This window comes from Cibotium barometz, chromosome 60 (assembly GCF_041138505.1).
Source record: "Cibotium barometz isolate CiBa-2024 chromosome 60, ASM4113850v1, whole genome shotgun sequence".
NCBI classification, from domain to species: Eukaryota; Viridiplantae; Streptophyta; class Polypodiopsida; order Cyatheales; family Cibotiaceae; genus Cibotium; species Cibotium barometz.
In genome coordinates this window covers 21,199,710-21,227,022 of record NC_141105.1, presented here as the reverse complement: position 1 = coordinate 21,227,022, position 27,313 = coordinate 21,199,710, and the positions used below count along the sequence as shown (strand labels likewise).

The 27,313-nt window shown below is 43.4% G+C and overlaps 1 protein-coding gene across 4 annotated transcripts in view; it reads left to right on the top strand.

Annotated features, from left to right (window-relative positions):
* The first annotated feature begins 9,295 nt into the window (after window positions 1–9,295).
* LOC147605114 (serine/arginine-rich splicing factor SR30-like) overlaps window positions 9,296–27,313 on the top strand; it is a 35,998-nt gene continuing 17,980 nt past the window's right edge. The window contains exons 1-10 of one of the 4 annotated variants that reach the window (XM_086794250.1): window positions 9,322–9,468; window positions 10,488–10,673; window positions 10,794–10,909; window positions 11,373–11,438; window positions 11,541–11,615; window positions 23,068–23,170; window positions 23,281–23,327; window positions 23,426–23,483; window positions 23,633–23,682; window positions 23,785–23,841. In XM_086794250.1, coding sequence (XP_086650376.1) covers window positions 10,823–10,909; window positions 11,373–11,438; window positions 11,541–11,615; window positions 23,068–23,170; window positions 23,281–23,327; window positions 23,426–23,483; window positions 23,633–23,682; window positions 23,785–23,841 — 543 coding nt within the window. In that variant the 5' untranslated portion in view covers window positions 9,322–9,468; window positions 10,488–10,673; window positions 10,794–10,822. Of the gene's footprint in view, window positions 9,469–9,576; window positions 10,910–11,372; window positions 11,439–11,540; window positions 11,616–23,067; window positions 23,171–23,280; window positions 23,328–23,425; window positions 23,484–23,632; window positions 23,683–23,784; window positions 23,842–27,313 lie in introns of all 4 variants that reach the window. The other 3 variants (XM_086794251.1, XM_086794249.1, XM_086794252.1) reach the window with 3 other exon arrangements.

Sequence of the window (27,313 nt, the reverse complement as noted above, 5' to 3'; positions counted from 1 at the left end):
ATTAAATGGTTAGAAATCTTAGGGAAATGAGAGGGGAATGGTAAGCTAGAGAGAGAAGAGAGAGGCAAGGTGTTCCACACCCCTTATCGAAAATTCCATGTATAAAAAAAATACATACTCGCTCTTCCCCAAAAAAGTACAAAAAGATGCCTTTTATTATTGTGGTGTAGAAATTCGAGGAACAATGCCTTTATTAGAGCTGTATGATTGACATTATAAAAGACAAAATGTGTTTTTATTTTATTTGTTGCAAAAGTAGAGTACACCTCTCCCACTACTATGAATATAGAGATAAGCTCCATAGCACTTTGTTAATCACCATTTGCCACCAAGACTTGTTAGTAGAGTACAACACCCTAAACCCTCATCCGTATTGTGTGTAATGGCCTCATCAAATATTAGCATTGAAGTTGTTCTTGTGCGTATCATAAGGGAGGCCACCAATGTGGAGGTCAAGTAGAAGATCGTAGATGGTGTGCGAGCATGGAAAGGTCTCACATCCTTTCCACTTCCTGGTAATGACGATGATATTTCTCTAGTGAAGAACAAAGTGGTGGCTTTAATTGCGATATGGCGAGCCCATGATTTTATTGATGATGCGTCTGAGCGTGTCTTGCTAGAGGAAGTGCGGAGGGGTACGAACGTCGTTCGCCTTACTTTGTGCCTTCACCTTGGAGGACAAGCGAGGCCCATAGAAGTAAAGATGATGGTTTTCACAGTTCTGTATTTAGAAGTTGTATGTGAATGAACTTGGTTTTATTTTCACTTTGAAGCAATAATTTTGATGTAAAGGATGTGATGTTGTCATGTTTTTCTCTTTTTCACTCCCTCTATCACCCACTCTTTTTGGCCTCTACATTGACGAGATCTCGAGCTTCATTGATGGATTAGGCGGGGTTGGTCCCACACTGGCAGGCATATTGATCCCCATACTACTTTATGGAGATGACATCGTTCTCCTCTCAGACTCAGCCCACAGGGCTTCAGAGACATTTGGATGCCTTACATGACTTTTGCACTCAGCGGGACCTCTCTGTTAACCTTGGTAAAACCAGGGTAATGGTCTTCAATACCTCTCGCCCGTCACATCCAGATTGAGCTTCACATATAGAGGGGATCCTGTGGAGACTGTCTCATCCTATGTCTACCACCTTGGTGTCACTTTCAGTGGCCCACGCTTTACCATGCTTCCTGCAACACATGCCAAAGTGATGCGGGGATATGCAGTCTTGAGCTTACTTGAGTGGAAGTGCTTCTAGGCACATTTCCAGGAGGCCCAGGACGAAGGGCTGGCTTTTTGACACCCTCGTCACACCAGCCTTGATGTATGGAGCAGCTTTCTGGGGGCCAGATTTATCCGATGAGGATTGGCAGCGAGTTGAGAGGCCCCAAGTCATGATGTTCTCCCATATGATCCGCAACAAACCATCAGTCCCACACCAGATTATCCAGGCAGAGTTTGCTGCAGACCCGATGGCAGTGGAGGCACTCTTCTAGACAGTCACGTACCTTCATCGCATCAGTCACATGGATCCCCACAAGTACCCGAGGCTTGCCCTGGAGTCCTCCAGACAGCTAGCACTTGAGGGGCACTCTGGAGTATGGTATGCACTGGTTTCCACTTGGTTCTCAATATACGGGCTCTGCATGGACCGCCTACCCCCCCCTTCAGTACAGTTTGGACTCCCCTTTTTTCTGGCTGTCTCACACGAGGATACCAACCAGGTTATCTGATCATATCTTCTTAGCCTCTACACACATTGCACATGGATGACACCCTCGGAGCTCCCCAACCACGAAGATGCACTTTTACAAAGACCACTTCCTCACACTCACTGAGGATGGATTCATCCAGCAGAGCTGGGCTACTTGAGTGTTCACATGTCCCATGCCATGCGGATTGCGATTGGCTAGATACGGGTTTCTTCCGCCTTAGAGTGGAGACAGGTAGAGCTGAGCTCATCTTCAGAGCCGGGAAGCTCATACGGACCACGATCACCTCATCAGCTCTAGATCCATGACATGCTCCACCGCCATCGGCTACCGTTCCGCCTGACATAGCTCAGGGAGACCTCTCGGCCATACTCGCCAACCCCATGCTTGACATTTTTGAGAGTGGTATACCATCTACTCGGAGATGATGTTGCTCCCATGTTTTTATGTTCTTAGTTTTCCATGACGAGTTTCCATGGACAGTTTTGTATCACCCGAGTGATATAGCTATGTTTATGTTTTCATTCTGTTTTATTTTCCATTCCATGATGAGATATGCCATGGACATTATTGTACCACTTTGGTCTCATAGGCCCATTGGGTCTTTAGTAGACGCTTAATATATCTTTGTCTCTCTCTCTCTCTCTCTCTCTCTCTCTCTCTCTCTCTCTCTCTCTCTCTCTCTCAAATAATTATGTCATAAATCTCTCTCAAACTCTATTTGCTCCTCTCTCTCTTGATGGAGGGGAGGGAATCTTGTTGAAATTCGCTCACCCGATTCCCAAAATGCGCTCGCTAGAAATTGCTCACCATAAAAAATCCCCCGATACTACTAAGTCAATTAAACCCTCAACAAGTTGACCCACAACAATTTTTCTAAGTCCAAGATTTTTCCAATTTCATTTACCAAGTATTATAAACATTAAACTTTGACAAAATTTTAAGTACTGCAATTTTGTATGGTCAAGATCATAGAAGATCCAAAAAGATATACAAGATTATTATGTTACTGAAAATCTTACACAAAGCCTTGCAATTATAGCTTCAACCTACCAAGCTACTTCTTCACACAGTGGCTAGTCGCTTTTTTGTTGAGGATAATAGGTTCTTCTAGTGCACTACACTATTAAACCTATGCTCTAATAGTGCACTACATTTATTACTTATTTGTTGGAGAAGATGATGCTATGGACAAGGGGGATAGGTCTATTTTGTCAAAGTCACTTGAGACTTGCACTCAGCCCTACCTATGTAATAGCTTGTGTTAATCACGAAAAATGCTAAAAAGGTTTTTGGGGTACTAGACTTAGAAAAGAGTCTTATATCTACTGTGGCCACCATTATCAATTGTGTGTTGGAATTAGGGTTGCAGGAATGCACACACAACTTCAAGAAGATGAGGAAGCTTGAGCACAACACAGTAGTGTATTATGAGTGCCAAAAATGAAAGATAACAAGCCCTAGAAGATAATGGGCGTATATACAATGCACGGGGGAAAAAACCTCCTAGTGAGGGAAAAAGTGCCCCGGCGGTCCTAAGTGTGTTCACACACATCACTACTATAATATGGTAACAAATCCCCCCTGGAGTGATGCGGTGAACAAGAGCTAGCACTCATGTATAGGGAAGTGTCTAGCTATGTGGACGAATCCACAAAAGGGAGTAAGCCCAAAGCTTTGCGAAAAGCTTCGAACTTCTCACGAGGCAGAGCCTTTGTGAAAAGGTCTGCAAGGTTATCCTGTGTTGGCACATAAGCCAAACTGATCTCTCCTGCAGAGAGTCTCTCCCTGACATAATGGTAGTGCACCTCAATGTGCTTCGTACGAGCATGGAACACTGGGTTCCGCGCAACTGCCAATGCGCTCTGACTGTCAGTGAAGATGGTGGTGGCAGATGGCTGCCCAACACCCAAATCAGCCATAAGGCGTCTGAGCCACACACACTCAACCGTAGCTGTGAAAGCTGCCCTGTACTCAGCTTCACAACTAGAAGTGGCCACAGTAGGCTGCTTCTTGCTCAACCATGATATGCATGAGCTTCCAAGCATGAAGCAAAAACCACTCGTGGACACGCGTGTGTCATAACAACCAGCCCAGTCAGAATCTGAAAAAACATGTAAATCTGGCGGCAATGATCCCCCCTTGGGATAAAACAACCCAAGATGCCGAGTACCACTCAAATAGCGAAAGATACGCTTCGCTGCCGGCCAATGCTTAATGCCTGGGCTATGCATAAATCTGCTCACCTGTGAGACTGCAAACTGAATGTCTGGCCTCGTAATGCATACATAAATGAGGCAACCAACAGCTGTCTGATAGAGTGTGACATCAAAGTGATCTCCAGCATCATGAAGACTCAACTTCAAACCTGTCTCCATTGGAGTAGCAATAGGCTTGCAGTCTTCAAGGCCAAATCTCCGCAACAATGTTTCAATATACTTTGTCTGACACAAAGCAATACCTCCATCACACTGCTTAAATTGTATCCCCAAATAATGATGCAAATGCCCCAAATCTGACATCTCAAAAGAGGCATCCAAATCAGCCTTAAAATCAGCAATATGACTCTCATTTGGTCCTGTGAGCAGCATGTCATCGACATAGAGAGCAATGATTAGATGTACACCATCCACACGTTTAACATACAAAGTGCTTTCTGTTGGACTATTCTGAAACCCATGTGCAGTCAAATATGCATGTATTTTTTCATACCAAGCTCGTGGAGCTTGCTTTAAACCATATAAAGCCTTTTTTAACCTGCACACTTTGTTTTCCTGCCCTCTTTGAACAAAACCACGAGGCTGCGATACATACACCTCCTCATGCAAATCTCCATTTAAGAACGCAGTCTTTATGTCCAGCTGATGTACATTCCAACCATTATGAGCTGCTAATGCACAGATGCTACGAACAGTGGTCATACGACATGTGGGAGCAAAAGTCTCATCAAAATCAATGCCCTTCTCTTGAGCATAACCTTTTGCAACAAGCCTAGCCTTATGGCGATCCACTGTGCCATCAGGCTTACGCTTCAATTTGTATACCCACTTAGTGCCAATGGCCTTCTTGCCAGGGGGCAAGTCACATAAAGACCATGTACTATTCTTCATAATAGCATCGTATTCTGCTTGCATAGCAGCCATCCAATTTTCTGAACTTTGTGCCTCATCAAATGAAACAGGCTCACTTTCATCGCACATACTAGAAACAGCCAATGCATAACAATCTGACGCATAAGAGGCACCATGAGAGCCAGAACGAGTGCGACTAGACAAAGGGGCATCCAACTTGCTGTCACGCAAAGTCTGCACCAGCCATCTAGGCATGTTCCTAGAGCCCTCAATCTCTTGTCTCTCATCCTCAAGTGCATCATGCACATCTGCATCAGATATAGGCTGATCTGTGCCATCATTTAAAACCTGCATAGGCTGAAAAACTGCCTCATGAGGTATTGCACTTGACTGTGCACCACTGAAAAGAGGCAATAATGTATCATAGACATCACGTGAGCTGATATCTGTCTCCTTAGTACATGAAACCAAGGGCTGAACTGCATCTTCCACAAATACAACATCACGGCTAACCAAAATGCGCTTTGTCTGTGGATGATACAAACGATAGCCTTTGCTCTCAGCACTATATCCAACAAAAATACATTTGACAGCTTTGTCATCCAATTTTCTGCGATGTTGCACAGGCACTAATGCATATGCCAGGCAACCAAAAACACGTAAATGGCCAACAGATGGCTTGCGGCTATGCCAAGCCTCATATGGAGTGACAACCTGTAATGCTTTGGTGGGACACCTGTTTAGTACATAAGTGGCACACATGACAGCCTCAAGCCAAAAACCATGTGGTAGACTTTGACTCTTAACCATACATCTTGCCATTTCCATGAGAGACCTGTTTTTTCTCTCAGCCACACCATTTTGCTGTGGTGTATACGGCACTGTACATTGGTGTTTTATCCCACGCTCAGCCAGAAATGCATTAAATTCTGAAGACATATACTCCCCCCCTCGATCTGAACGGAGGGTGCCCATCTTACTTTCTGACACATTTTCAGCCATAACCAAAAACTGTTTGAAGCACAAAAACACTTCGGACTTTGCCTTCAAAGGATATACCCATGCATGCCTGGTAAAATCATCAATGAAAGTCACGAAGTAAAGGTAGTTTCCAAATGATGGAGTTTGCATGGGACCACAAACATCACTGTGAACAAGCTGCAATCTGCGTTCAGCTCTCACTGATCCATCTTTGGGAAAGGAAGCACGCTGCATTTTACCCAATATGCAGCCCTCACAAACATGCTTGACAGGTGCCTCAAGCTTAGGCAAAGAAGACACCATTTCAGATTTCTGCAGGCGCAGCAAACTTGCAAAATTCAGATGACCAAAACGTGCATGCCACAGTTTTGCATTTGAAATAGCCTGCGTATCCATAATAGCACATGCTGAATCCTCTACACATTTGCCATCCATATTGAGCTTATACAGCCCTCGACATAGTGAACCAGATGCTACAATGATGTCACCACAAGAGAGATCATGAACAGTACATCTGTCATCCACAAATTTTACAACCAAACCTGTTTTGGCAAATGCGGAGACTGACAGCAGATTCTTTTTGATCCCTGGCACATACAATGCATCAAAAAGTGTAAAGGTGTTGCCATTTGCAACATTCAGCACAATCTGTCCAACTCCTTCAACGGGATAAGAGGAGTTATTGGCACAAGTGACAGTATTCCCTGTGGGAGCAGACTCAAGGAAAGTGAATAAACTGCGCTGCGAGGTGATATGCTTAGTGGCACCACTGTCAAAGTACCATACATCTGAATCTACTGCAGACATACATGTGTCATGCAAAGATGGGTCATAACTGCACTACGCATTGAATGCCCATTCTGTATCTAGCACAACATTAGCAGATTCATTGTTAGAAGGAGAGGCATCTGCAACAGCCATACCAGCCTCTTTCTTCTTAGCCTCTTTCGCAGCCAGCTTAGGACACGCTTTGATGACATGATCATTTCCCTTACAGTACTTGCAAAATGTCTTCTGTTTGTCACCCTTCTTCTCATCTTTGTCTTCTGTTTGTCACCCTTCTTCTCATCTTTGTCTTCCTTCTTTGGTTGCGCAGTATTTGCAGATTTCTGCTTACTAGAAGAAAAGCCAGCTTTACCTTTCCCGCTTCTCTGACTAGCAACGAAAGCTTGATCTGCGACACGCATAATATTCCTGTTTTGCCTTGACTGGTCTTCTTGCAGCAAAACAGAAACTAACTCCTCAAATGATAAGGCATTGGGATTGCCTTTCATCATCAAGCGAAGAGTGGAAGCAAAACCCTGATAAGAATCTGGTAGACCATTCAAAACAGTCTGCACAAGTGAACTGTCTGACAGGATTTCATCTGCAGAAATGAGCTGCTCTTTGAAATCCTTGATCTTTGTCAAAAAGCTATCCATAGAATCACCTTCGTTCATATGCTCACTCTCCAACTGTTTTCGGAGGTAAGCAACACGAGCCTCATTTCTTGCCTGATACAATGTGGCAAGTACATCCCAAGCATCCTTAGAAGTCCTGCAGGAGCGAATATGTGGGATAATGGTACGTTTGACAGACAGCGCAATCAAGGCATGAGCCTGCGCATCTCTACCATCCCAACGAATCTGCTCTGCTGAAAGTGGTGGTTCTCGAACAGCTGCTACAGCACTTGTGCCTGCACCATCATCAACAGTACCTGTTTCTGATGTGTTTGCAGCATTCCCAGCCACAATAGGACGTGCATCAATACCTTGCACAATGTTCCATAACCCCTTTGCTACCAATACATGTCGCATCATATATGCCCACAATGGATAGTTGGTGCCATCCAACTTATCCTCAGCAGCCAACATGCGGAATACATCATTGTTGTCAGCCATGGCCAATGACTGTACTACTAGATGTAAATGCTGTCTGTAAGAGGTAAACCTGTATAAAATCGACCTGTGCTATATAGCACAGCCCAAAACAGACGAATGGGCACCTGTCCTGCAGATTTTAATCTTGACAAAAAATCTGCAAAGTAGGACGATTTTGCCTGCGCAGTACTTGGAATGCAAAAACGGAGGGCGAAATGACTTCAGATCAAAATTCTGAAACGAACAAGCCCTACGGGCTGTCCCACGGCATATACTAACCTGCAGACGCTCGTGAAACCTCGTCGCAATCGGAGGAGATGAAGCGGCAGGTGCCGGTGATGCTGCCCGAGAGGAGGAAGCCTGCTCTGATACCAATTGTTGGAATTAGGGTTGCAGGAATGCACACACAACTTCAAGAAGATGAGGAAGCTTGAGCACAACACAGTAGTGTATTATGAGTGCCAAAAATGAAAGATAACAAGCCCTAGAAGATAATGGGCGTATATACAATGCACGGGGGAAAAAACCTCCTAGTGAGGGAAAAAGTGCCTCGGCGGTCCTAAGTGTGTTCACACACATCACTACTATAATATGGTAACATTGTGAACTTAACTTCCTCTTGTAGTCTTACCCATTTTCTTTGAACTTCTTGTTGCAAGCTTTACATCTTTTGTTGTTGAGCCAATCATGCATGTAAGAGGTCGATAGGGCTTGTTAGAGACTTTGACACAACTTTTTATATATAAGTATACAAACCATTCAAAATATATTTCTTTTTCTTGGAGGCTTTATTACCAAGTGTTTGCCATTGTTCAAAGATCTATAATTTTACAAAACCTACACTTCAAAATTATACCAAGTGTTTGCCATTGTTGGAAGGCGTACAACATAAAATAGTACCAAGTGTTTGCCATTTTACAAAGGTCTGTAATGTAAAATTTTACAAAACCTACACTTCATACTCTTTAGCTACTTAAGACCTTGGGCTTGGCTCATAGTCTTCTGCCCAAAAGTTGTGACTTGACGAACTCCTTTTGTTTAGATCACAAGATTTAATAAAGCTACTAGCCCTCCATTATAAACTAGGTTTATCTAAGTGGTAATGAGTTGTAGCCTTTTGACAACCCTCCAGTGTATGTTCAAGTCTCGCTTCCAAGCTAGAAGTGAAAGGCTTAAGCGTTGTGCTCGACCTTGGCTTGCTAAGGCTTTTCACATTTTTGGCTGCCACTAGGAAGTTGTTGTATAGTATGGTAGGCACCATACTATGGCATGGGAAGGTTTTCCGTTACAACCATGTGAACCAAACCTTAGTTACCCATTTGAGGGATACCCATTTAAACACCTACCTTAAGGGCAGGTTTTCAAATGGGTATCCCTACAGAAAGGTTTTCACCTTTTTGGTTGCCACTAGGAAGCTGCTGTATAGTATGGTAGGCACCACACTATGGCATGTGAAGGTTTTCCATTACAACCATGTGAACTAAACCTTAGTTATCCATTTGAGGGATGCCCATTTAAAAACCTACCTTAAGGGTAGGCTTTGAAATGGGTATCCCTAAAGAAAGGTTTTCACCTTTTGACTCCTACTTAGGAAGCTTTTGTATAGTAGACTATGGCATTTCCACTAGAATTATGTGAACCAAGCCTTACTTACCCATTTGAAAACCTTAAGGGTAGGGATACCCATTTCAAAACCTACCCTCTTTCTATTATCAGTTACACGACTGTTCTCTTAGAACAATAAACACAATGTCTCATCTGTAGCTATTTCTTGGTTGTTGCGTGGAGGCACTCATCTCGCGAAGGTCCCTCCTCCTCTCCCCCGCGGCCCAAAAGCTCCGCTGGTAAGCTTTTGTTTTCTTGAAATGTTACAGCTTAGCATTTTTGCTTCTGCGTAGAGCTTCCTTCCTCTCTGCTGAGCTTTGTCTCTCCGTCTTTCTGTGTTTTGCAAGGGGGATTTCTCTGCAGAATTTGTTGGCAAATTTAGAGAGGTTCTCTTAAGTCCCTAAGTTTACAGTCAATTTTGAGTTATTTTTTTGGCCTCTTTGGATTTGCCTCATTTCATGTTCTGTCATTCTTCTTTCAAGCATAGGGAGTCTCTGTGTTAGGGTTTACAGATGCGGTGAATATCTCTTGGGTCTCAGGGGATGGTATATGTGGCGCAGTTGTTCAGGAGAAGAGTGGGTCAGCTATGTCTTGACTGGCATTTCTAGACGGTGTGGATGTCAGATGTAGTCTTCTGCCAGAGCAACTAACGTTGTGACAAGGAGGCAAAGAGGGACAGGCGAGGAAAGGAGGTGGCCTCCAATGGGGGGAGCCATCGAGGTGGCAAGTCCATTTTCAATTCCTTAATAAGGGGCCGGCCTTTATTTGCTGCAATCATAGACCCAAGGCACATCTAGACACAAGCAAAAAAAGGAACTTTGTCTAGCCCAAAGTGGCAGGCCTCTGTCAAAGAAATTATCTTGTTATTGAGTTTAAAGATGCACACGAGTAAAGTCATTAATACACCTCATATTTTGCTACGAGGAAGTGCGTACTGGATTTCTCAGTGCTCACCTTCTCAGAAGATTCAAATCGCCCTCTGATTGTTGGTTATGTCATTCGGCTCTCAAGATGAACTGGAATTTTGTGTGTTTTGGTACGGTGGTTAGTGTGGCAGTGTGTGATTATCCAGCTGACATGTTTTCATTCAGGAAGCTGTATCTGCTCTATCTGTTTATGGCCATGTAACGGAAACCATAGCGTCATGCTTTGCATGATAAAATTGATGGTTTGTCGTTTTTTGAGTAGCGACTCTGAGAAATAATTATAGCACCCTTGTATATAACTTCCTAATGTGATGTCTGTATTGTATGGTCAGGTTGTAGGCCTGCTGGGTTTTTTGGAAAGGTTTGATTAAAGTGGAGGTATATGCATGTGTGGGGAGTGTGTTATTGGACAGTAGAATGTGTCGTGACGGTTGTGTGCATCATAGTGGAAGAGCTCTTGGAGCAAGGAAGAGAGCGGTGGAACTTGTGCTTTATTTGGAACAAAATGCCCCTTCTTGGTTTGCTTCATAGCAAATTTTTCCTCAAATCATCCATATGTCTGTAGGTTTTAATGCAATCTCATGCCTAGTCTTTATCAAGTTTACGATGTTTGTTGTTTGGTTGTGCATTGATTAAAGGTCCTCCAAAGTAGAGCTCTGCATCAATCATGAGCCGGAATCCTAGCTGTACCATTTACGTGGGGAACCTGCCGGGAGATGTGCGGGAGGAAGAGATAGAAGATCTGTTTCATAAGGTTTGGTGCTTCTTTATCCGTTTTATGCAAGCATTCTTTTGCATTTAGGATGGTGCTAATATCAGTGTAGATGCGGGGGACACTTCATGGTAACAATACATTTTTATGACTTTGTCTTACTTGCAATGGGAACTGCTATCTTAGCAGTAACAGCCATGGTATAGATTTGTGCTTTTCTTTGTGTTGTTGGAGCTGATTGCTCGATTTGCTCGAAACTCTGTGACCGAACTCTATAGTTAAAGGATTGCTTCTTACGTTCTCGTGGAAAGCTGGGACATGGAATAGTAGTTCACATAAAAAAATTGGATTATTTAGAGTTGAAGAGGAGCTCAAGAGTCAGCACTATGTAGGTATGGTAAATGCCCAAATTATGCTGACATTGGCCTTCTGAAGTATTTGGCCTTATTGAACTGTGTTTGCTCTGCCATTAAGCACAAGTTTTTTCTGCCTTTTTTCTGAACAGTATGGGCGAATTAAGGATATTGATTTGAAGCTACCTCCTCGCCCTCCTGGCTTTTGCTTTGTTGAGGCAAGTTGTATGATACATGTACCTCTAGTGCTCCTTTTCACTTTTTGAACTGAAAACAAAGCTCTTGGATGGTTTAAGAGCATGTGATGACTGTGCTTGCAGTTTGAAGACGCTCGGGATGCTGAGGATGCAATAAAAGGACGAGATGGCTACAAATATGATGGTCACTACCTACGGGTAGGCTAGACAAACTCCCATTTAGCATGAATTGTGTATGCTCGAAGGGTTCGAGAAATCCAAGCTGTGGAAATCTCTGCTTGCCCATCCTTGCCTACCCATTGAAATAAAGAGTCCGAACGAGCCTGTCTTGTTGGTAACACAATGTTCATACAAGTAACTTGTGTTGGCTTATAGGCGAGTAGTACAGCTCTGAAAGTTTTTGGTGATTCTTCTCTTCTTCTTTGGAATCACCTAAGACATGTATTCATCATGGAACTTCTAGGCAAAAGGGTCATTGACAGGCCTTAATTGATCCAGAAATAAGAAATCATATTGGTACGGATAAATGAGGGAGATGGGACCAAGAGAATGGGTTCCCTGCCAAAATATGTTTGTTGTAAGATTTGAGTATGTTTGGATATTTTAGCGTGTTGCAATATCAGACAGTGGGGTGGATCTTTTTTGAAAACTGCAAGCAGTCAAGTTCATGGCTACTTGTGGCAACAATATTACTGGGGTAAGTTAGGAAATTGTGTCATAGGGCACGTCTAAGCATGAGGGAGAGAAGGCAGCAGTGATGCAAGCCCTGCTGATGCAAGTGGAAAAGGTGGATAAAGAGGTAGATAGGAAGGAGCACCATCTTGATGTTGGGACTGTGTTAGGCAGCACTGGATGGGTCAAACTAGATGACAAGCTTGGGCGAGAAGGATGTTTAACTCTTTGCAGTGCTAATTGTAACGGGCTCGTGGTACCCGGAGACCTTAAGTATCCACTTAATTAACAACAGAATGCGCACTAGACAAATGCATTACTCTGCCAGTGTATGAATGCTGTGAATAAAAGTCCAAAGTAAGGGCCAAAGATGGGCCGGTCCCCCCCTTCTTACTTAGATTATTTTAGTAACAAAAAGGGGAAGTTGAATACAAAGCTTCACATGTACCTAGGGAATTCTCCACCCGCAGTTATGGATTTCCAAGATATTTTAAATAAAAGCAAATTGATTTGATGTAGTAGTGTCTGTGCTACTCTCTCTCTCTACCAAGCCACGTGCCTGGTAGGTTATCCAAAGCTCTCTTTACCGGTGATCTGCCGGTAGGTTCTCCAAAACTTTTGTTAAAACCAAATCCACAGCCCTGGCTAGGTCATCTGCTTACCTGCCTAGCAGATTTCAAAATATTTAACTGGCAACCTGCCGGGCTGAATAGCTCCAATTTCAAGAGTGCCCAAACAGAGTACCAACTGTTGGATATCCAACAAAATGATAGAATTATGAAGCAACCACCTTACTTGTTGACGGTGTGAACACCTGTGGGGCCTTGAAAATTACATTGACCAGCCCTCTGGCAATCTCCCGGGCGCCTTGAAGGAACACCAAATGAAAGGTTTCTGCTCTCAACCATGTGTAGGACAGCTTAGAATGTTACGATCAGCTCCTCAGGTAGTGTAGGCAGCTTTCTGGTACGGGCAAGCAAGAAATAGCACCGGGCAGCTTCAGGGCAGCATGGCAAGCATGGAACAGCACTGGGCAGTATGAAACAAAGAAGCAACACCATGGCTAGCGTTCAATGCAGTAGGATCTGGTTAAAACAGCACGGGCAATAGGGGCCAACACATAGAAGAAAGAATAGCATCTGAACAGCACTGGGCAGTATGAAACGAAGAAGCAACACCATGGCGAGCGTTCAATGCAGTAGGAGCTGGTTAAAACTGCACGGGCAATAGGGGCCAACACATAGAAGAAAGAACAGCATCTGAACAGCACTGGGCAGTATGAAACGAAGAAGCAACACCATGGCCAGCGTTCAATGCAGTAGGAGCTGGTTAAAACAGCACGGGCAATAGGGGCCAACACATAGAAGAAAGAATAGCATCTGTACAGCTGTAGGTTTCACATGAGGCCCAGGGGAAGCTTTTTTAATGGTAATCGATTAAGGCGTGCTTAACTTACTGATTTGGAAGAGAGAAAGAAAGATAGTGAGAGAACGGGGAGCTTTGCACAGCACACGGTACTAGGTCCCAACCCACTTCAGGGCCTCCACCGCTTGCCGGTGTATTTGCTTATGTTGTTGCAACTGAATTGAGTACAAATGATGGGCTGAATCTGCGCTAGATGATGGCTGACCTGAATTTAGGGTTTCTCACAAAGAGACACACGCTCCTTCCTTGACGTAGGGATGCCCGGGACTGACATGACCAGTCCCTTGCTGCAGGGAACTTTTAGAACTGATGATCTGTGTTTTCCTCTTGCCAACACGGCTGGCTAGAAACGCACTGCTCATACTGCTCATGCACCTCTGCTTGCCTGAGGGCTGGCTGGAGCTTCAAGGCATATATGATGGGATGCAAGAATGGCATCAAGGAGGTCCTATAGGCGAAGTAGGTCGACTTGGTGATGATGGACAAAATGTCCTTTTTCTCCCATATGTGGAGCACCTTATGGTCGGCCAAGCCATAGGCTCTTGTGCTTAAGAGTCTGGGCCCCCAAATGGGTGCCCATGGGCTGCCTTGCCTATGCCCATGGCCCCTCAATTGCCATCTAGATCCTCTGTCACATTTCTAGTGAGCTTATGACTTAAGGCTTTCACACGTGGAGCACACGATCGGGGGGCCTAATAAGTGCTCGGAACCGACGCACATCATCAGAGCTTGCAAGTGGGTTACAATCTGACATGCGCGGGACTTGCACAAATGATGTGAGATTGTGCTTGGCGATGTGTCCCTGGACAAGGGCTCAATTCAGAGTGCCCATCAAAAAAGGGCTCAATGCAGAGTGCCCATCAAAAAAGGTATCATTAGTGTGCTAAATGTAGCATTATGGTTACGTGCCACCCTAATATAGTTGGTGCACATGACATTCCCTCCTTAACTTGTTGGTGGGGCTATTGGTGCTTCTGACATCAGAGGGGCCTTTGGAATGGGATCGGAAAACATTGCCTTCTTGGATTGGAACTTGACCTGACTTGTAGGCAAAATCCCCTTGTCTTCGTTATTCATCAATGGATGACGGAACTCGTCTTTTTGAGTTGACTTGGTGGTGGACAAAGCTGTCTAAGAGTATCCAAAACCTGGAACATCCGTATGTCGCTTGTGTGTGACATTCTTTTCATCTCGTCTTTGTGTTGTTTTTCTCCTTTTTGTTATAGACTTCACCATGTCTTGAGAACACTCATTCTCACGGTTAGCAACATGGTTAGTGATATGAAAATGAGAACTAGTGGTAACAACCACACTATTAGGGCTATGAACTACCTATGATTGCAATGGAGGGTGATAATTAGCCTACGAGACTAAGTGGAACTTCCCGCTCTATACTAGAGCTGAGTGAAACTTATGGGGTACCGATTATGCCTTGAAAGATTAGATCGTGAACATTCTTAGTTATGCTTAATAGATACTTGCTCCAGCGTAAGATTGGTACTGAAGAAACCACTTTATGCCTCAAATCGCATCTGCACTAGTTAAGGATGTGACTATTAAATCAGGCACGAAATCCACCTTCTAGTTCTCACTTGTCTACTCACTTTTCTAGCAGTATGTGCTATTGATTGAACTCCACGATGCATGCTTGCAACAAACTGCATATGAGCCTATCTACTGAAGTCAACTCTAAGTGAGTTTGTTGGGTAACTCGCTCGGAGATAACGTCCTCTGTATTGCCACAAGACCACGATGTACTGGCCTTCTATGAGACCATGACACTTAGAGTAGCTCAGGTGACTTCTTGTTTGGTGTGGAACTCCCATCTTGTTGATTCTCAGAATTATTAGTGGAGTTCTGTTCTTGTGGAACAACAAGCTCTATGGGGGAAACCCCATCTTGCAAGTATACTAGTGGAAGAAGGCTGCCTTCTAGGGCACTCATGCTTGGGATGCCCCACAATATGACGGAAGAAGCACTGATGTTCTTGTCGGTATTGCTGTAACTCTGTTGTTGGGGCTCTTAAAATGCCCTTAGTAGCCTTTTGGTCTGAGGTCAGTTGTTGGTGAGCCCCCTTGGACTTGGAGCCAGTGGCTTTGGTGGACTTTGACATGGCCTCGGAAGCCCTGTGGTTGTGTCTTATTACTGCCAATAAGGGTGGAGTTGGGCACGGACACTCGAAAGTTTGGGGCTTGCCATGGTTGTACTTCATCTCCATGTTTTGGGCGAGTTGCACGGAAATCGCGAGTGTTTGGGGACAAAAACTGTAGACATCGCACTAGATTTGTTGGTCTAGTCCATGCAAGAAAGCACCTGTGTGTTCCTTGTCGGGCTTTTGTAATTGTAGTTTCGAATGGGTGACCCTGTTTGCATGTGCGAGGATGGGCTGTGATTTTTCAGGATTCCTTGGAACTTGTTCTCAACCCATTCCATATATACTGAGGGGGAAAAAGACATGTCTTGAGGCCCTCTCAAAAGGAGACCATTGGCAAGTAGCCCCATATGAAAAGCCATGCAGTACTTGACCAATCATGCCACCATATGCTAGTACCTCTTGGGAGGTGCGTAGCGGTGAGCATGACCTTATCTGGTTTGAATTGATGAACTACAGAAAAATAAGAGTGAATTGATGCAACCGAGAATGTAAAATATCAGCATCCATCTTATCATCATTATTACTAAACTAGATATTCATCGAGAGTGAGCATGTAGTATCCAGTCGGCAGCGTCTCATGATCAATCGGTAGTAGCTATGACCACACATGTGAAGCGATAACATTTTATTTGACATTTTACCCAGTTGTGGGATTAAATACAGGCTGACAGCTATAGAAGGTGGCTGACCTCTAGCAATTTGCAAATCATCATATATATAGCAATAGCATGTTTTGCATGGTTTCATCTATCTCCCTCTTGGAGTTGGATTATGTATAGGCAGTAGATGTAATCAGTAGCCCTTTTGGAAAGGCCTATGGCCAAGCATACATGTGACCTTTTCTATGTACATAATACATACATTGAAAACCAGTGTCTCTCTCTCTCTCTCTCTTCTCTCGCGTTTTGAATTAAGGTTCTATAGAGTGCTTAAGCCTTAAGGGCTGTGATTAAAGGCATGTAGGCTTCCACACTGTCACATTGGTATCAGAGCATCAAGTGCAGCCACATCACCAAGCACCGTAGGTCCCACAGCTTCACATTAGAATATGTAAAGTTTCCATACACGGATTAGTAGTCACACCCACCCTACCTTCATCGCGTGAGGACCAGCCTCCACCCTAGGGGCGTCATACTTGCACCACAAGGGCATTGTCATAAGGGGTGTACAGGTCCAAGCAACTTGCAAAGTAAACCCAAGCAGTTAAGAAGCATTAGGAAGGTTTGGCATGCATTAGGTGAATCGTCAACATTTAGCCCATGGAACCTCAGTGGCTTCTTGGGAACAGGAGGTGCAACCTCAGTTAGGTGCCATGATCAACCTCAGTCATAAGTCATTAGTGCTTTAAGGGACGTGGGTATGCAAGCAAAAAGGGACAACTGGAACAGATGTACAGTCATGGATGGAGTGGAATTAGAGGCTAAACTAGAAACTCGGTTTACTTGCCAGGGAAGAAGTATGACAAAGTTGGAATCCCAGAGTAGTTAAGGGATGATGACAATCAAGTCAAAGACATAAAACGTTGGATTCCCGTCATCAAGCTCAGTAGGAGGGGATGTCACGTGCACAAGGTAGTGCCATGGCTAATCCCAGATCTAAATCCCTCATTGTGCAGCTTTAGGTGCATTTAGGGCATGTAGCATCCAGTCGACATCATCTCGTGATTTGTTGGTAGTAGTCATGACTACACGTGTGAATTGATAACATTTTATTTGACATTTACTGAGCTGTGGGATTAAATACAGGCTGATAGCAATAGAAAGTTGCCAAGCATCTTTTGCATCATTTCATCTATCTCCCTCTTGGAGTTGGATCGTGTATAGGCAATAGAAGTAGTCAATAGCCCTTTTGGGAAGGCCTATGGCCAAGCATACATGCAACCTTCTCTATGTACATAATACATACACTGAAAACCAGTCTATCTCTCTCTCTCTTCTCTTATGCGTTGTGCATTAAGGTTTCTATAGAGTGCTTAAGGGCTGCGATTAAAGGTATGCAGGCTTCCTCTATGTCACAGCATGTGTGTTCATGTGTAAGAGTGCTGTGAAAGCCTTACTGACTGGGTGGTGTGTGGTGTTACGGAACCTCCTGGTGGGTGTGTTCTCTGGCTTGGCTGTGGTGGGATGCTACAGATTGGAGCGGTGCCTTGAAAGAGGACCCATAGGTGCAACAGATTATGGCTGACTGGCAAGAGGCTACAGTTGAGGAGATTGCTTTTGAAGCTATATCTCAGTCTATGGGGATTGAGGAGCCTAAGGAGTTGGTAGTTGCATATTTGTATACACGTGGGCATTTGGTAAAGGATGCTGAAGGCAATCTGGTTTTTAAGAAACCCATTTGTTTGGAAGGCATAGAAGATGTAAAGAAACCTCACAAGCCTATTCCCATAAGAGATGAGTCGTCTAGCCGTACTCCACGTGCTGCTTCTCAATAAGCAGGACCACATATTCAAGTGCTTTCAAGAAGTGATTCTTATGTATGTAGTAAGAGGGAATGAAGTTGTCCTCCTCGCAGAACACATAAACATGCAGACACTTCTTGGCACACTTCTCGTGCGAAGAAGACTAAGGAGTTTAAGTCTGGGGATGAAGATGTAAAGTTTGAGAATAACAATGGAAAATTTGATATGTCCCGTGCACTTGCTTTCATACATCAATTTGAAATTGCTTTTATGAATGAGGATTTCTTTGAGAAGTCCAAGTTGAGGCATGTGGGAACGCATCTTAAAGATATGGCTAGTGATTGATGGATGGTCAAGATTCTTGATCGTTCGGCTGCCGTGACTTGGGCTGAATTTAAAGAGCAATTTTATGCTCAATTCTTGCCTCCTAATTTTGCTAAAGATGTGTAGAAAGAGTGGGATTGGATCTCACATGGTGAAGGGGAATCAATTTCTTCTTACACCGCAAAGTATTGGAAAGTCTTATTGAAGGTTACCCCTTTTATGAAGCTTATGGATGCTAAGAAGAAGCGTAAGTATGAGTCAGGGCTTCATCATATTATATCATTAAGCAAGGTTTGGAAGTTTATCCAAATCAGACTCTACAACAGTTGATGCATTCGACAACTGTTGCTGAGAACTTATACATGAAGTGGGCCAACAATAAGCAATTTTCAGGTCTATCTAAATCAAAAGGCAGATCTGGTTTTGACCATAAAAAGGGTGGACAGCCACCTAAGAATATATCGAGAGATGCACAAGAGTCAAAGGATTACTCGAGGAAGAAGCCGGAGGGGTCAAAAGAATGATTATGGGTTGTCCAAACAGCAAAGGAGGTTTATATGCATGATGGAAAATGCTTCAAATCTGGGGATAAGGGACACATGTATGCTAAATGCCCCACAAAATCCCAAGAACATGGATGCACCTGCAACGAAGCCTAGTTTGAAAGTGATTCTGGATGTGCAGGAAAATACAGGACAATCATCAAATAGTAGAACATTATGCAAATTATGGGGTAAATTGCGTAATCAAACTGTCTTTTTTTGATGATGCATCTACAGAAAACTTCATTTTGGTGCATATGGTTGCATCTCTTGGACTGAATGTATCAGATTTTGGTATGCAGCTGAATGCTGATGGAACTTTTGAGGGAAGAGGAGTTGATGTTACGCCAATCATAGGCAAACTCCGTATTAATATATATGGATATTTGGATCATGAGAACTTCTTGGTTGCTTCCCTCACTGGATGTGATGTTTAGTTGGGAATGCCGTGGCACACTCGTATAGAGTCCAAGAAAGATTACAAAACAAAGAAGATTAGTTTTATGCATAGAGGTCGAGAACATGTTTTGGATGTAGGAACTCTTGGAAGCACTATTCCACTTGTTAGCCATGTACAAGTTTCCAAATTAATGTAAAAGTCTACTTGTTCTTAGTTGGTTTTTGTTAGAGATCAAGCTGAACATGAAAAGCGTAAATGCTAATGTGGATCATTTGATGTAAGTTAGGCTGAATTTCTCGCATGGTTGTGATGATTGTCTCCGGGGAAAGGTGTCGAGGTCCATCCTCACCTTGTGGGCATGTGAGTAGGCAGTCCATACTCTTGCTTGTGTGGGACGGGCACTTCGAGGCATGCCCAAGGTGGGTTGTTCCCATTGCTTGGACTTAGTGAATTTGGTCTTTGGACACATCAATAGGATTTACACTAGAAGGTTATAAAACACATTTAAACTTAATAAATGGGTTTGCATCCAGTTGATATTGTGCTAATTCTTTCTATCTTTAGCGGTGCATTTGCCCTATCAACTACTTATTTGCTGTACTAATTCTTTCTATTTGCTACTTCCCTTAGTGCTAGGCTTCATTATGGCTGAGTCTGCCGTGCATCTTCGGAGGTTTGACAAAAACTCAGTACGAAGAGCTGTGTGTGAATTTAGTCCATAATGGAGTTGATAGTTATATAGTCTTGTGGGTTGACTACCATGAGTATGTAACATGCACGTTCATAAAAGGTGAATTTGGGCATGTTCCTAGATTCATCTAGGTATATAATTCAGCCATATTAGCGGACATGCAGATTTCACATTGTGAAGTTTTCAGCCGAGTTGTGTGCAATTGATATTGTGCTTATTCTTTCTATCTTTAGCGGTGCATTTGCCCTATCAACTACTTATTTGCTACACTAATTCTTTCTATTTGCTACTTCCCTTAGTACTAGGCTTCATTATGGCCGAGTCTGGCCTGCATCTCCGGAGGTTTGATAGAAACTCAGTACGAAGGGCTTTGTGTGAATATATGCTCTTATGTGTGTGTGTGTGTGTGTTTGTGTGTGTGTTTGTGTGGAGTGCGAGTGAGAGCATGTCTTGATACAGAGTTCTGCACCCACTATCGGGCATTGATGACGTTAGTGGGGATGTTGTAGTATCTAGTCCATACTATATGCATAATGGAGTTGATAGTTATATAGTCTTGTGGGTTGACTACCATGAGTATATAACATGCACGTTCCTAAAAGGTGAATTTGGACATGTTCTTGGATTCATCTAGGTATATAATTCAGCGGTATTAGCGGACATGTAGATTTCACATTGTGAAGTTTTCGTCCACGTTGCGGTCAATTGATATTGTGCTTATTCTTTCTATCTTTAGCGGCGCATTTACCCTATCAACTACTTATTTGCTGTACTAATTCTTTCTATTTGCTACTTTCCTTAGTGCTAGGCTTCATTATGGTTGGGTCTACCTTGCATCTTTGGAGGTTTGACAGAAACTCAGTACAAAGGGCTTTGTGTGAATATATGCTCTTATGTGTGTGTGTGTGTGAGAGCATATCTTGATACAGAGTTCTACACCCACTATTGGGCATTGATGATGTTAGTGGGGATGTCGTAGTATCTAGTCCATACTATGCATAATGGAGTTGATAATTATATAGTCTTGTGGGTTGACCACCATGAGTATATAACATGCACGTTCCTAAAAGGTGAATTTGGGCATGTTTCTGGATTCATCTAGGTATATAATTTATAACATGCACGTTCCTAAAAGGTGAATTTGGGCATGTTCCTGGATTCATCTAGGTATATTAATAAATGGATTTGGATTAATACTTCCTGGTACGTGCGCAGCACTAATTCTTGGGATTGGGACTAATCTAGCAAGGTTAGGGGAGCCCTAGGATTAGGAAAAGCAAGTAGATTCAAGTGGCTAAGGTTCAGATTTAATAAATCCAAGGTTATTGGCTATTTATGATTGGCAACAATAAGCACTATACAAGTGAGTTTTGGGTTATTATTGATTCATTGTGGTTTGGACTTGGACCAAGGGGCGTACTCTTGCCATGGACATGGCGGATCACGGATACTCTTGCCCCAATGGACAGGCTCTGGTGGTGCGGGATGCCAAGGTTGGTTGGCATGGACTCGTGGGAGTGGAACCTTAGCCCCACTGGTTGGAGAGAGATTTGTGGGCACGAATCTAAGGTTGGTGGGTGGTGAGCTTGCCTGCACCCTTCTTTGTTTTGTACTAATCTTGTTTATGCATGTGTATTAGGTGATCCTTGGGAGGAGTCCCTCACACTTACCACCTACAAAACACATTTGAACACTTGTTAGTGTGTAGTTTGAACTGTAAGTGTTAGATCACACCTATCTAAGGTATCCTTAGGTGTCCTCGAGGCCATGGGCAATTCACATGCAAATCTAGGCTATGTCCATGTGAGAAGACAATTCAGCGCACAAATTATTTTCCAAGCAACAAGCAACACAACATAAATCTCCGAAAACAAGATATAAAAAAACCAGCCCATCTTGTCAAGCTTTGTATTTATCATGTGGTGTAGCCTCTCTATTGCCATGTACCAATGGCTAAATTTCCATATGGACTTGCCATGGTGGGCCAAAAAGCAACGGGAAACGCCCATAAAATGTCCTTGGGAATCTCGTCTAGGCGCATGTATGGAGTCCAAGGTTTTATGGGGACTTGCCATATTGGATCAAATTCCTATGGCCATCTAACATAAAATATGTCCATGGGAATCTCCTCATGGTGCATGCCTTTGGGTCTTGTGAAGGCTTTATGTTAAATTGCCACATTGGACCAATTCCTATGGCCACCTACCATTATTCATGCCCATGGGAATCTCGTCATCATGCATGCCTTGGGGTTCCTTAGCTCTATGTCCTCCCGCCATAGCTCTATGTCCTCCCGCCATAGCTCTATGGCCACCTGACATAGCTCATGTCCATGAGCACCTCCTCATGGCTCATGTCCAGCTGGTTTGACACTGATGGCCTTGCCAGGAAGGATCTCGACATTGTGAAGTCCTGTTGTTGGCGAGCAATACAAGTTGTTTTGAAAGGCTGTTGCTAGCCATGGGCACAACACATTTGTAGGAAGTTTTTGAGGATTTAAAGTAACGAGTCTTAGTTTATTTATCTCTTTGGTGTAAAGACTCTTAGGTATTGAAGGTTGCAAAGTATCATCTATTAGCTATTAAGGGGCTCTGTTTGAAGGACCCTTCTCAAGCATTCCAGGGCTAGTCCAAGGATAATCGTGAAGAGATTCTAGCAAAGAGGCATCTTGTAGAATTGGTAGTATTGTGGAGAAAGAGGACAAAGTGGAGCCAATCATTGTGCATGAACAAGTCCATGAATATTGGACCCTCAATGGTTACAGTGGCTAGAGATTGTAACAACACATGTGGCAATATTAAGTGCTGCAGGTAGGTGGAACATTTCTGGCATGTATATCCCAACAAGGCTACATATCAAAGGCTGCTGAAACCTATACTGTCTGTACAAAAGCACGTACAAGCCTAGTTTGATGCTTTTGGAGGGTCCATTGGATTGGTGTTTTGTGAAGGGTACCTGAACAAACAGAGTGACTACAGCAGAATGGTATGATTGTATGTTGTTCACTACTGTAGCATAGTTGACCTTTTGACTGTTGCAGGTCGAGCTTGCTCATGGAGGCCGTGGCCTGCCACCACCGACTGATCGGCATAGCAACTACAGCAGTGGGCGATCTGGTGTTCCCCGAAGAGCTGAGTTCAGAGGTTAATATTGTGATGATAATATTCTGTTTGACCAAATCTCTTTGAAGCATGCTTGTGAAAGTGTCCCAGAGAGGTTTGCTCAATTTTTATGTGTGGGCGTTTCATACCAGTGCATGTGTCAAAGCTTCCTCCGTCAGCTTCATGGCAAGATTTGAAGGTAGGTTCTAACAAACAGTAAAAAAATTAAACAAAGCTTGTGGAGTTGTAAGTGTTGTAAGCCTTTATCATTAAGACTATCATTTTTGCTTGCTGCAGGACCATATGCGGAAAGCTGGTGATGTTTCCTTTGCTCAAGTGTTTCGTGAAGCAGGAGGTAACTGGCAACTTCACTGTAACAAAGTTCCATTGGTTGTGTATCATGCTCTGTCCGTGAGTCATACATGAAATCACAAGCAAATGAATAGGAAATTATGCTTTGCCCCTTCTATTGTCTGTAGTAAATATGTAAGGATTTAATTTCAGGTACAGTGGGCATCGTTGACTACACAAACTATGACGACATGAAATATGCAGTAAGTCATGATAGAATGATGAGGGCTTAGTTTGAATGTGGAATTTTGAGCTTGACTGAGTTTTCTTGTATAGAACCCATTTAAGTTATAATGTGGATTCAGATTCGGAAGTTGGATGATTCTGAGTTCCGCAACCGATATTCGCGCTCTTTTATCCGGGTAAATATGGAATGCTTAATCGTACACATTTTGCCAATAAGTTATTGCTATACTTTTATGTTTTGATGAAGCCATGCTCTGCTTGTAGTCCTCAAGGTAAATATGGACTGCATAATAGTACATGTTTTGTCAAGAACTACTTGCTACATTTTTATGTTCTGATGAAGAGATGCTATGCTTGGATTGAAGTGTTCTTCATGCAAGTTTTATTGCCTTGGTTAACTTCTTTTTTGAGAGAGATGTATTATATTCACGTGTTGGGTTTCAAATTGTCTGGTGTGATAGCGGCTCAGGGCCGACTGGCTCATCGCTGATTTTTGGGAAAACTTTTGATCAAATAAGATTGGAATTTCAGTCGTATTTACTGGTCTTTTACTATGTTTCAACCACCCAGGGGGGAAGATGGGGATATTTGACAGAGCGAGCACCGATTACTCTAACAAGCTTGTCATTTGACCTAGCATCAACTTGCTGCAAGCATGTTTGGCCTTTTTTCAGGATAATGACAAGAGGACCTGTTTTGTGGAACACCTTGGAGCCCTTCATCTTGACAATTGGAGTGCTGTAACTTGCGGTTCCCGGGGGACTAGGGCCTTTAGGCTTTGACACACTTGTTGATACCATCAATGCATATTAAAACATTTAAACATGGCCACAGCCTTAACACATATCCATCATCACTTTGCATAAAACATAAAAGCTGGACAAAACATCCACAAATGCTGAAAATGGAGCTCACACATGTGACCATTGACACTGCATAGAGGCCGGAATGGGCTGACCCCCCCTTGGAGTATTTTATTACCCAAGGAAAATAATATCATTTGCAAGCTTTGAGGGCCTTACTCTCCCCACGGGAGATGCTGGATTGTCCATATACAAATGCCATAACACAGCCCAACACGAGGCTACCAAGCTGGAACATAGGCTATAGAAATGCCGAGCCAACAATATAATCCATATATCTCCATGTGGGTACTGATTCTTCCCCAAAAATCGCGGGTCTTCATGCAATAGAGCTGGTATAGCAAGTACAACTCTCCATTCAACCAGTACAACAGGTACAAGGGTTGGTACAGCAGGTACAATGGTTGGTATAGCAGGTACAGTGGCTAGGTACAACAAGTATAAATGTTGGTACAATAGGTACGATGGTTGGTACAGTTGGTACAGTGGTTGGTACAGCAAGTACATCAAGTACAAATGTTGGTACAGAAGGTACAATGGTTGTTTCGTACAACCGATACAGTGGCAGGTACAGCAAGTGTAGCAAGTACAAGGATTGGTACAAGTATAGTGGCTAGAAATTATAATAAAATGATTAAATACCCTTGCCTTCAGTATTTCTTCGTGATGGAAGCCTCCAAAACAGTCCCCAACAGCCGGTATTCTTCATGGGCAGCCTTCAAGAGAGAGAGAAAGAGAGTAGCCATCATTAGGGCAGCTTGTAATGGTGGTAGAGGCTAGTGTGCAGCAAGAGAGCCTCCTCCAATTGAAGAGAGAGGACTCCAATTTATAGATTTGGGCCTTCCCATGAGCTAAAATGGCAAGAGAAGACTATAATGACAAGTGGAGAGCCACACAATAGCTGAAGTGACAAGTGTGAGGCCACTTGTCTCACTTTGATCCACTTTCTTGCCACATGTCTCAATCTAAGAGATGGGTTCTCTCATAATCTTTACCTCTAAAAATATCCCAACTAGTAGCCCGTTTGTCATAGGTACTTTGGCAACTCTTGGTATCTGCTCAATTCCAGATGTAATGACGCGAACATAATTTCCATCAGAGTCGGGCCAAAAATAGCAACTCTCCTAAATTTTAGGAGTGTGATCATGTTTATTCTAGGATAATCTCCCATTCCCAAAGCTTGTACTTTCCAAATATTTCGACGTCCTGGAGTCCACCAGACCCCTTTCATATTGGAAAATGTCTAGGTTGGTGACAAGTGCTGCAGGGGCTGAAGATAGGGTGGTCTCCTTTAGTTTTTATTTCTGATCCAGGAATACAAGCAGTGTCCTCACAATACTTTTGTGCCAAGGACAATACCTTAGGAATTGAGATATGGTGGTTTCCTGTTAGGGGTTTGTCGGCGACCAAACCCTCTCCAAGATCCCCCTAAACACAACATAAACACATGGTTAATCCAAGTCAACAATGGAAGGCTCAGGCTCACCACCCAACCGTAGATCCGAGAATGTCGAATCACCTCCGAGCATAGGGGTCAAGGCTCCCGTCCATATAGACCCAGCCAAGAGTGTCGGGTGTAACTGATCAGGGACCTGGAACAATAGACATGTACTTCAAATATGCAAACATAGTATGAAACACAGAAGGAAGCCACAATAATATAAAGACACCGCATTGAGCCAGAACGGCTGCCCCCCGTAGGAACTTCTTTATTCAGTAGAAGCTTTTACAAGAACTCAAGGTGCTGGTGTAGACTTGCACTGGATTTTCCACAAAGCAATTGCAGGGCTCTTGCCTGGATCTTGATCCACAGACAAGATAAAATAACACCAATAATTGACCAAAAACTGTCCCAAAACAGTCCACAAGTCAGCCACGGATCCTGCCTGTTGCACGGCCAGAATTGTGAGAGAGTAAAGGCCAATTGTTGCCAAACCTGTGGAAGTTATACGGCTGCTGTGCTGCTGTTGTACTGTATGCAGCCAGTCGCAAGAGAGGAGAGAGAGTACGGCCAGCACTGTACGACCAACAGTGAGTAGTTTGTAGCCTTCCTTGTATGACCAACGCACGGCAGAAAGAGAGGAAATATAGTTGCTGTCGGCTTGTTCAGAGGGAGAACTCCTATACGGCCAGGATTGAGAGAGCGACCACCAGATGGCGACTGCTGTACGGCCAATGCTGACAGGTGAAAGGGAGCAGCTGCAGCCGGCTAAGAGATGTATGCGCATGATGATAAAAAACAGCCCTCCTTGCTTTCAAATAGAGTCGATCAGCTCCCCTTTTGGATGTGCTTTTCCCTTTTATGCCAAAAGTGGTTTGGCTGCCAAAAATATCTGCTTTTATGCTTTTCCCAAATTTGCTCCCCAAGCTGGAGCTAGGCGCCTTCTTCTCTCCACTTGTACATGCCCAATAATAATCATTTGTCCGGCCAGCTTTTAATGATGTGTGTGAACACACTGACTTATAAGCCTCATAAGTCGCTTTAATGATTAAATTCCCATGTTGCTCATGCTATGTAGCCATCTTTCAAAATTTAGGCCAAACTTTACCAGTGAATGCTTCAACTTTCTTGTGTGGAAAATCCTTGTTTACACCTTGGTTTTGTTTTGCGTGTGGGCATGCCCCAAAACACTGATTAAGACTAGTGAAAGGACCAAATGGTGACATCCCCTATGTCTCATAAAACAATTGTCCGCAATTGTATAAGCTTGATACCACGAAAGTAGTCTTCAAGTGTAGCGTAGGCATTGCCAATTTGTGATATTTCATCGTCCGGACATTAAAG